The sequence below is a fragment of the Salmo salar genome, chromosome ssa17, assembly GCF_905237065.1.
Source record: "Salmo salar chromosome ssa17, Ssal_v3.1, whole genome shotgun sequence".
In the NCBI taxonomy this organism is placed as follows: Eukaryota; Metazoa; Chordata; class Actinopteri; order Salmoniformes; family Salmonidae; genus Salmo; species Salmo salar.
In genome coordinates, this window is record NC_059458.1 from 34,491,908 (window position 1) to 34,502,406 (window position 10,499).

At 46.7% G+C, this 10,499-nt stretch overlaps 1 protein-coding gene across 1 annotated transcript in view; it reads left to right on the top strand.

Moving 5' to 3' along the window:
- Positions 1-6,650, top strand: part of LOC106575909 (cullin-4A) — a 28,429-nt gene extending 21,779 nt beyond the window's left edge. Inside the window, exons 17-19 of the mRNA XM_045699560.1 lie at positions 1,862-2,034; positions 3,697-3,849; positions 5,879-6,650. Of these exons, the coding sequence (XP_045555516.1) occupies positions 1,862-2,034; positions 3,697-3,849; positions 5,879-5,974 (422 nt within the window). The 3' untranslated portion in view covers positions 5,975-6,650. The remainder of the gene's footprint in view (positions 1-1,861; positions 2,035-3,696; positions 3,850-5,878) is intronic.
- Positions 6,651-10,499: the final 3,849 nt, after the last annotated feature.

Consider the following 10,499-nt stretch of genomic DNA (forward strand, 5'->3'; position numbering starts at 1 on the left):
TCTATAAGACGGAGGAGTTCCATGCAGTCATGGCTCTGTATAATACTGTACATTTGTTCTGGACCTGGGGACTGTAAAAAGACCCCTGGTGGCATGTCTGGTGTCAGTTGACTAAGCAAACCATTTGGAATTTCCAACAGTGTTTTTATAAAAACAAGAAGTGATGCAGTCAGTCTTTCCTCAGCTCTTAGCCAAGACAGACTGGCATGCATAGTTTCTACATTATCCCTCTGATTACAATGAAGAGCAAGACGTTCTGCTCTGTTCTGGGCCAGCTGCAGCTTAACTAGGTTTTTCTTTGTAGCACTTGACCACATGACTGGACAATAATCAAGATGAGATAAAACTAGAGCCTGCAGGACTTGCTTTGTGGAGTCAAAAAGCAGAGCATCTCTTTATTGCGGCTATTTAGTCTCCTCAACTTGTTCAACAGCCACACCATTCATTACCAGATTCAGCTGAGGTCTAGAACTTAGTGAATGATTTGTACCAAATACAATGCTCTTAGTTTTAGATGTTCAGGACCAGTTTATTACTGGCCACTCATTCCACAACAGACTGCAACTCTTTAAGGGTTTCAGTGACTTCACTAGCTGTGGTTTCTGATGTGTTTAAGGTTGAATCATCAGCATACATAGACACACATGCTTTGTTTAATGCCAGTGGCAGGTCATTGGTAAAAATATACTGAACAAAAAATGTAAACGCAACAATTTCAACAGTTTTACTGAGTTAGTTCATATAAGGAAATCGGTCAATTAAAATAAATAAATTAGGCCTGAATCTCTGGCGCAGCCAGTCCCAGCCAATCAGAATGAGGTTTTCCCCTCAAGGGCTTTAATACAGACAGAAATACTTGTCAGTTTCATCAGCTGTCTGGGTGGCTGGTCTCAGACTAACCTGCAGCTGTGGCAGTCCTGGGCTGGTGTGGTAACAGGTGGTCTGCTGTTGTGAGGCCAGCTGTGGCAGTCCTGGGCTGGTGTGGTAACAGGTGGTCTGCTGTTGTGAGGCCAGTTGGACGTACTGCCATATTATCTAAAACTACATTGGCTGCAGTTTATGGTAGATAAATGAACGTTCAATTCTCTGGCAACAGCTCTGGTGGATGTTCCTGCAGTCTGCATGCTAATTGCACACTCCCTCAAAACTTCAGACGTCTGTGGCATTGTGTTGTGACACAACTGCACATTTTAGTTGCCTTTTATTGTCCCCAGCACAAGGTGCTCCTGTGTAATGATCATGCTGTTTAATCAGCTTCTTGATAAGCCACACCTGTCAGGTGGATGGATTATCTTTGCAAAGGAGAAATGTTCACTAATGGGGATGTAAGCAAATTTGTGCACAAAATTTGAGAGAAATACGCTTTTTGTGGTTATGAAACTTTTCTGGGCTCTTATTTCTGCTCAGGAAACATGGAACCAACACTTGTTGTGTTTATATTTTTGTTCAGTATAGAAAAAGTAGAGGACTTCGAGCGGCCCTGCGGTACACCACACTTTACATGTTTGACATTAGAGAAGGTTTTATTAGATTACCATATCGTAGATTCAGAGCTGAGGTTAGAAAACCCACGTTTTCTCAACAACCGGTTAGGGTCAATAATATCAGGCTTCACTGAATTCTAACAGTACAGCTCCTGCAATCTGATCCATTTCTTTTAACCAGTCATTAGTGATTTGTGTCAGTACCGTACATGTTGAGTGCCCTTCACATCACCTTTATCTCTCTTCTACATTAATCTCATTGCGTATTTGGGGTAAATAACATTTTGGCTCATTCATGAAACGCAAGTAATTTCCCCAATTAAACTTGATGAAAGGAGGTAGTGTAACCGTGATCTGTGTCCCCTTTCCGTCCCCAGAGGAGGGTGAGTTGAGGCGTACCCTGCAGTCTCTGGCCTGTGGGAAGGCGCGCGTCCTCAATAAAAGTCCCCGGGGGAAGGACATAGAAGACGGAGACCGCTTCAACTTCAACAACGACTTCAGACACAAACTGTTCCGCATCAAGATCAACCAGATTCAGATGAAGGAAACGGTAGGGTTAACACCTCTCTCTGTCTCTGTGAAGGAAACGGTAGGGTTAACACCTCTCTCTGTGAAGGAAACGGTAGGGTTAACACCTCTCTCTGTCTCTGTGAAGGAAACGGTAGGGTTAACACCTCTCTCTGTCTCTGTGAAGGAAACGGTAGGGTTAACACCTCTCTCTGTCTCTGTGAAGGAAACGGTAGGGTTAACGCCTCTCTCTGTCTCTGTGAAGGAAAATGGTAGGGTTAACGCCTCTCTCTGTCTCTGTGAAGGAAACGGTAGGGTTAACGCCTCTGTCTCTGTGAAGGAAACGGTAGTGTTAACGCCTCTCTCTGTCTCTGTGAAGGAAACGGTAGGGTTAACGCCTCTCTCTGTCTCTGTGAAGGAAACGGTAGGGTTAACGCCTCTCTCTGTCTCTGTGAAGGAAACGGTAGGGTTAACGCCTCTCTCTGTCTCTGTGAAGGAAACGGTAGGGTTAACGCCTCTCTCTGTCTCTGTGAAGGAAACGGTAGGGTTAACGCCTCTCTCTGTCTCTGTGAAGGAAACGGTAGGGTTAACGCCTCTCTCTGTCTCTGTGAAGGAAACGGTAGGGTTAACGCCTCTCTCTGTCTCTGTGAAGGAAACGGTAGGGTTAACACCTCTCTCTGTCTCTGTGAAGGAAACGGTAGGGTTAACACCTCTCTGTCTCTGTGAAGGAAACGGTAGGGTTAACACCTCTCTCTGTCTCTGTGAAGGAAACGGTAGGGTTAACACCTCTCTCTGTCTCTGTGAAGGAAACGGTAGGGTTAACACCTCTCTGTCTCTGTGAAGGAAACGGTAGGGTTAACGCCTCTCTCTGTCTCTGTGAAGGAAACGGTAGGGTTAACGCCTCTCTCTGTCTCTGTGAAGGAAACGGTAGGGTTAACACCTCTCTGTCTCTGTGAAGGAAACGGTAGGGTTAACGCCTCTCTCTGTCTCTGTGAAGGAAACGGTAGGGTTAACGCCTCTCTCTGTCTCTGTGAAGGAAAATGGTAGGGTTAACGCCTCTCTCTGTCTCTGTGAAGGAAACGGTAGGGTTAACGCCTCTGTCTCTGTGAAGGAAACGGTAGTGTTAACGCCTCTCTCTGTCTCTGTGAAGGAAACGGTAGGGTTAACGCCTCTCTCTGTCTCTGTGAAGGAAACGGTAGGGTTAACGCCTCTCTCTGTCTCTGTGAAGGAAACGGTAGGGTTAACGCCTCTCTCTGTCTCTGTGAAGGAAACGGTAGGGTTAACGCCTCTCTCTGTCTCTGTGAAGGTAACGGTAGGGTTAACGCCTCTCTCTGTCTCTGTGAAGGAAACGGTAGGGTTAACGCCTCTCTCTGTCTCTGTGAAGGAAACGGTACATTGTCAGGTCTGTGCCTGCCTGTTGAACAGAAAGGAGTGCTGACTCCTCTAATCATTCTGTTATATCAGACTAATTCATCCATATAATGGTGCTTTCCACTGAGGTTGACACCTCAAGTTCCCGTCATTTAAATCTTATTGCCTAAGTTTTGAGTTCTCCCTTGCCCATCATTGGAGGAAGTGTGGCCATCATGCATTCACACAGTCAAGTCCAGAGTTGGAGTCATTTCATTCAGGAAGTGAAACGTTCACAGAAAATAAATGGTGAATTACAATTGTTTGTGTTGTTTCTCTGTGTGTGTGTGTCCAGGTGGAGGAGCAGGTGAGCACCACTGAGCGTGTGTTTCAGGACAGACAGTACCAGATCGACGCGGCCGTTGTACGCATCATGAAGATGAGGAAAACTCTGGGCCACAACCTGTTGGTGTCAGAACTATACAACCAGCTCAAGTTCCCTGTCAAGGTACTCTTTCATTTTCACTCTCTCATTTATTTTCTTTCGCTTTTGTTCTTTTTTTCCTACCCTGAAATATAGTCACATGCGAAACAGGCATTCACATCAAGTTAGCTGCACTGTATACCCTCAGCTCTAAGCTGCATATCCTTCAGTGTCATTCCTCTGTGTTCTCTCCTCAGTGTGTCATTCCTCTGTGTGTTCTCTCCTCAGTGTGTCATTCCTCTGTGTGTTCTCTCCTCAGCGTGTCATTCCTCTGTGTTCTCTCCTCAGTGTGTCATTCCTCTGTGTTCTCTCCTCAGTGTGTCATTCCTCTGTGTGTTCTCTCCTCAGTGTGTCATTCCTCTGTGTGTTCTCTCCTCAGCGTGTCATTCCTCTGTGTGTTCTCTCCTCAGCGTGTCATTCCTCTGTGTGTTCTCTCCTCAGTGTGTCATTCCTCTGTGTGTTCTCTCCTCAGTGTGTCATTCCTCTGTGTGTTCTCTCCTCAGTGTGTCATTCCTCTGTGTGTTCTCTCCTCAGTGTGTCATTCCTCTGTGTGTTCTCTCCTCAGCGTGTCATTCCTCTGTGTGTTCTCTCCTCAGTGTGTCATTCCTCTGTGTGTTCTCTCCTCAGCGTGTCATTCCTCTGTGTGTTCTCTCCTCAGCGTGTCATTCCTCTGTGTGTTCTCTCCTCAGCGTGTCATTCCTCTGTGTGTTCTCTCCTCAGCGTGTCATTCCTCTGTGTGTTCTCTCCTCAGCGTGTCATTCCTCTGTGTGTTCTCTCCTCAGTGTGTCATTCCTCTGTGTGTTCTCTCCTCAGCGTGTCATTCCTCTGTGTGTTCTCTCCTCAGCGTGTCATTCCTCTGTGTGTTCTCTCCTCAGCGTGTCATTCCTCTGTGTGTTCTCTCCTCAGCGTGTCATTCCTCTGTGTGTTCTCTCCTCAGCGTGTCATTCCTCTGTGTGTTCTCTCCTCAGCGTGTCATTCCTCTGTGTGTTCTCTCCTCAGCGTGTCATTCCTCTGTGTGTTCTCTCCTCAGCGTGTCATTCCTCTGTGTGTTCTCTCCTCAGTGTGTCATTCCTCTGTGTGTTCTCTCCTCAGTGTGTCATTCCTCTGTGTGTTCTCTCCTCAGTGTGTCATTCCTCTGTGTGTTCTCTCCTCAGTGTGTCATTCCTCTGTGTGTTCTCTCCTCAGTGTGTCATTCCTCTGTGTGTTCTCTCCTCAGTGTGTCATTCCTCTGTGTGTTCTCTCCTCAGTGTGTCATTCCTCTGTGTGTTCTCTCCTCAGTGTGTCATTCCTCTGTGTGTTCTCTCCTCAGCGTGTCATTCCTCTGTGTGTTCTCTCCTCAGCGTGTCATTCCTCTGTGTGTTCTCTCCTCAGCGTGTCATTCCTCTGTGTGTTCTCTCCTCAGCGTGTCATTCCTCTGTGTGTTCTCTCCTCAGCGTGTCATTCCTCTGTGTGTTCTCTCCTCAGCGTGTCATTCCTCTGTGTGTTCTCTCCTCAGCGTGTCATTCCTCTGTGTGTTCTCTCCTCAGCGTGTCATTCCTCTGTGTGTTCTCTCCTCAGCGTGTCATTCCTCTGTGTGTTCTCTCCTCAGCGTGTCATTCCTCTGTGTGTTCTCTCCTCAGTGTGTCATTCCTCTGTGTGTTCTCTCCTCAGTGTGTCATTCCTCTGTGTGTTCTCTCCTCAGTGTGTCATTCCTCTGTGTGTTCTCTCCTCAGTGTGTCATTCCTCTGTGTGTTCTCTCCTCAGTGTGTCATTCCTCTGTGTGTTCTCTCCTCAGTGTGTCATTCCTCTGTGTGTTCTCTCCTCAGTGTGTCATTCCTCTGTGTGTTCTCTCCTCAGTGTGTCATTCCTCTGTGTGTTCTCTCCTCAGCGTGTCATTCCTCTGTGTGTTCTCTCCTCAGTGTGTCATTCCTCTGTGTGTTCTCTCCTCAGCGTGTCATTCCTCTGTGTGTTCTCTCCTCAGCGTGTCATTCCTCTGTGTGTTCTCTCCTCAGTGTGTCATTCCTCTGTGTGTTCTCTCCTCAGCGTGTCATTCCTCTGTGTGTTCTCTCCACAGCCTGGAGACCTGAAGAAGCGGATTGAGTCGCTGATCGACAGAGACTACATGGAGAGAGACAAGGAGAGTCCCAACCAGTACCACTATGTGGCCTGAGGGGGGCGCCACCTCCATCCTCACCACCCCTCCGGTGCCCTGCCAGTGGGCTCAGCTAGTCAGCATCAGCTGTCCCTGATATAGCCCCACCCCTTCACCGCCCTTCTCCCCTGCTTCTGGGGCCCCAGCTCTGAGAGGGCCAGTCTGGAGGCCAGAGACCAACCTGGTCCAACACCAGCCCAGCCAACACCACCCTCGGGGTGGGGGAAGACTCAGGGCAGGCTGGGTCCTGGGGCTGGAGGAGTCTGTCTGGTGGGTGGAAGGCCGGCCGGCACAAATCACCGCTGACGATGCTAACAACAAGAACAATGTAGCACTTTCTCAAATGTGTTGTTTTGGGTGGGGGGGGGGGGCTGTGATCCATCCACATCTATCTTTATCAGTCTCAGTTCCACTGTAGTTTAGCTCCTGTTGATGATCTTTTTTCTGTGAGGTAACTTAACGTACCGGCCTGGGGTAACACTGGCAGTGTTGTCAGACGGTGCAGGAACAGTTTGGGGGGGTCACGTAGATACCGATACAAGGAGTGACAAGGGGAGGGATGATTTTGGGTCGGGGGACACTCTCCTGTGTTTTGATCAACACTTTCCACGCTCTGAATTTTGTAGACCAGATTGTATTCTTTGTAAGAGAGAGAAAGGAAACATGAATAAATTGATATTTAATGAAGAGTTAATTCATGGTGTGAACATCAAATGGATTGAGTACTTGTGTATAACATAAGTGGTGTGACTGAGTAGTTGGTTGACCTTGTGAGAAATAATCCTCGACTGAATCTCAAGTGTTCTCCGTTCATCCTTTCAACTGTGTTCACCAACATGATGTTAATGTGTGTCTATGGAGGGGCTCCGGGCCGACGGTGCGCGGCTCGGGCCGACGGTGCGCGGCTCCGGGCCGACGGTGCGCGGCTCCGGGCCGACGGTGCGCGGCTCCGGGCCGACGGTGCGCGGCTCCGGGCCGACGGTGCGCGGCTCCGGGGCCGATGTGATTTCTGCCTGTGAAGCGTAGTCATTCCTCAGAAACAAATTCTAATTGCTTTAGTGGGAGGAGCATGAGTGACCTGTGATGTCAGAGATTCTGGTCCCAGCTGGTCTCCTCATCCCTGGGTGTCTAAAGTGGCTTCTTCTTGTCTCCTCTCCATCTCAACTAAAACTCAGTCTGTTTACCAGCAGTTTGCTATTGAATAATGAAATTATTTCACAAGTACAGTAAAGCAAGGTATTTTAAACTATTGCAATTCTCTTTAGTGAGGCTGCCGCTCCACTCCTCCCAACAGGATGTATGTGGCTTAGTGATGAGTCAGAGGAGCTGCTGCTGCTTGTAAGTGTTGCATTTAGAGTAGTCCTCTTATCACACCACCACCCCTACATTCTCAACAACCTTACTGGCTAGGACCCCTGAAGAAATCAACCTTACTGGCCAGGAGCCCTGAAGAAATCAACCTTACTGGCCAGGAGCCCTGAAGAAATCAACCTTACTGGCTAGGAGCCCTAAAGAAACCAACCTTACTGGCCAGGAGCCCTGAAGAAACTAACCTTACTGGCCAGGAGCCCTGAAGAAACCAACCTTACTGGCCAGGAGCCCTGAAGAAACCAACCTTACTGGCCAGGAGCCCTGAAGAAACCAACCTTACTGGCCAGGAGCCCTGAAGAAACCAACCTTACTGGCCAGGAGACCTGAAGAAACCAACCTTACTGGCCAGGAGCCCTGAAGAAATCAACCATGTTGTTTTAGTCAAATAAAACCCACATACGCACACACACAACACACACTTTTACACATTTGAAACTTATTATCTATGATGCCTAGTCACTTAACCTGCCTTGATGTACATATCTACCTCAAATAGCTCGTACCTCTGCATGTTAATCTGGCACTGGTACTCCTGTATATAGCTCCACATTGATCTGGTACTGGTACTCCATGTATATAGCTCCACATTGATCTGGTACTCCTGTATATAGCTCCACATTGATCTGGTACTCCTGTATATAGCTCCACATTGATCTGGTACTCCTGTATATAGCTCCACATTGATCTGGTACTCCTGTATATAGCTCCACATTGATCTGGTACTCCTGTATATAGCTCCACATTGATCTGGTACTCCTGTATATAGCTCCACATTCATCTGGTACTCCTGTATACAGCTCCACATTCATCTGGTACTCCTGTATACAGCTCCACATTCATCTGGTACTCCTGTATACAGCTCCACATTCATCTGGTACTCCTGTATATAGCTCCACATTCATCTGGTTCTTCTTGTATATAGCTCCACGTTGATCTGGTACTTCCTGTATTATAGCTCCACGTTGATCTGGTACTTCCTGTATTATAGCTCCACGTTGATCTGGTACTTCCTGTATTATAGCTCCACGTTGATCTGGTACTTCCTGTATTATAGCTCTACGTTGATCTGGTACTTCCTGTATATAGCTCCATTGTGTATTTCATTCCTCTTGTTACCATTATTTTTAAACTGCATTGTTGGGGGGCTCGTAAGCAAGCATTTCAAAGTGAAGTCTACACCAGTTGTATTCAGCGCATGTGGCAAATAAAATTGGATTTGATATATTTGTTTGGGCTTCTTACAGTCAAATTGCAGTCTACAAATATATTTTTTTTTATCAGCCCGCAACTGAATCTAGTTGATGATCCCTGAAATAGACGGATGAAACCGAAGATGAGAAAGTCAAACTAACTGAAGGCGAGCCACCAGTTGTCTCATATCTCGCCTTGATACTGCTTGTATCCCAAACGGCACCCTAGTCCCTATTTAGTGCACTACTTTTCACCAGAGCCCCTATAGGGTGCTGTGATAAGAGGTCAACATAACTATGTATTGTTGTAGTGATAAAGGTCAGACTAACAGTACTACTGGAAGTCCAGGCATTCATGGCTTCACTCATTCCTTCCCAGGTTCCCGCACCCCCTCCTCAATTGCTAAAGAGAGAGAGAGAAAGTCGATACACACCCCAAATGACACCCTATTCCCTATATAGTGCACTACGTTTGAACAGAGTCCTTAAGATCCATAGTGCTCTGGTCAAAAGTAGTGCACAATATAGGGAATAGTGTGCCATTTGAAACACCGAAACAGTCAGCTGACTGCCCAGGGTGGTACTCTACCCTGACCTGGCTCCTCACATGGCTCAGTCTCAATGCCTTTCCTCTTTACTATAAGACACTGACTACTGCTGTCTGCCTTTCCTCTTTACTATAAGACACTGACTACTGCTGTCTGCCTTTCCTCTTTACTATAAGACACTGACTACTGCTGTCTGCCTTTCCTCTCTACTATAAGACACTGACTACTGCTGTCTGCCTTTCCTCTTTACTATAAGACACTGACTACTGCTGTCTGCCTTTCCTCTTTACTATAAGACACTGACTACTGCTGTCTGCCTTTCCTCTTTACTATAAGACACTGACTACTGCTGTCTGCTGTTCCTCTTTACTATAAGATACTGACTACTGCTGTCTGCCTTTCCTCTTTACTATAAGATACTGGCTACTGCTGTCTGCCTTTCCTCTTTACTATAAGACACTGGCTACTGCTGTCTGCTGTTCCTCTTTACTATAAGATACTGACTACTGCTGTCTGCCTTTCCTCTTTACTATAAGACACTGACTACTGCTGTCTGCCTTTCCTCTTTACTATAAGACACTGGCTACTGCTGTCTGCCTTTCCTCTTTACTATAAGATACTGGCTACTGCTGTCTGCCGTCCTCTTTACTATAAGATACTGACTACTGCTGTCTGCCTTTCCTCTTTACTATAAGACACTGGCTACTGCTGTCTGCTGTTCCTCTTTGCTATAAGACACTGACTACTGCTGTCTGCCTTTCCTCTTTACTATAAGACACTGACTACTGCTGTCTGCTGTTCCTCTTTACTATAAGATACTGTCTACTGCTGTCTGCCTTTCCTCTTTACTATAAGATACTGACTACTGCTGTCTGCCTTTCCTCTTTACTATAAGATACTGGCTACTGCTGTCTGCCTTTCCTCTTTACTATAAGATACTGACTACTGCTGTCTGCTGTTCCTCTTTACTATAAGATACTGGCTACTGCTGTCTGCCTTTCCTCTTTACTATAAGATACTGACTACTGCTGTCTGCTGTTCCTCTTTACTATAAGATACTGACTACTGCTGTCTGCCTTTCCTCTTTACTATAAGACACTGACTACTGCTGTCTGCCTTTCCTCTTTACTATAAGACACTGACTACTGCTGTCTGCCTTTCCTCTTTACTATAAGACACTGACTACTGCTGTCTGCCTTTCCTCTTTACTATAAGATACTGACTACTGCTGTCTGCTGTTCCTCTTTACTATAAGATACTGACTACTGCTGTCTGCCTTTCCTCTTTACTATAAGACACTGACTACTGCTGTCTGCCTTTCCTCTTTACTATAAGACACTGACTACTGCTGTCTGCCTTTCCTCTTTACTATAAGACACTGACTACTGCTGTCTGCCTTTCCTCTTTACTATAAGACACTGGCTACTGCTGTCT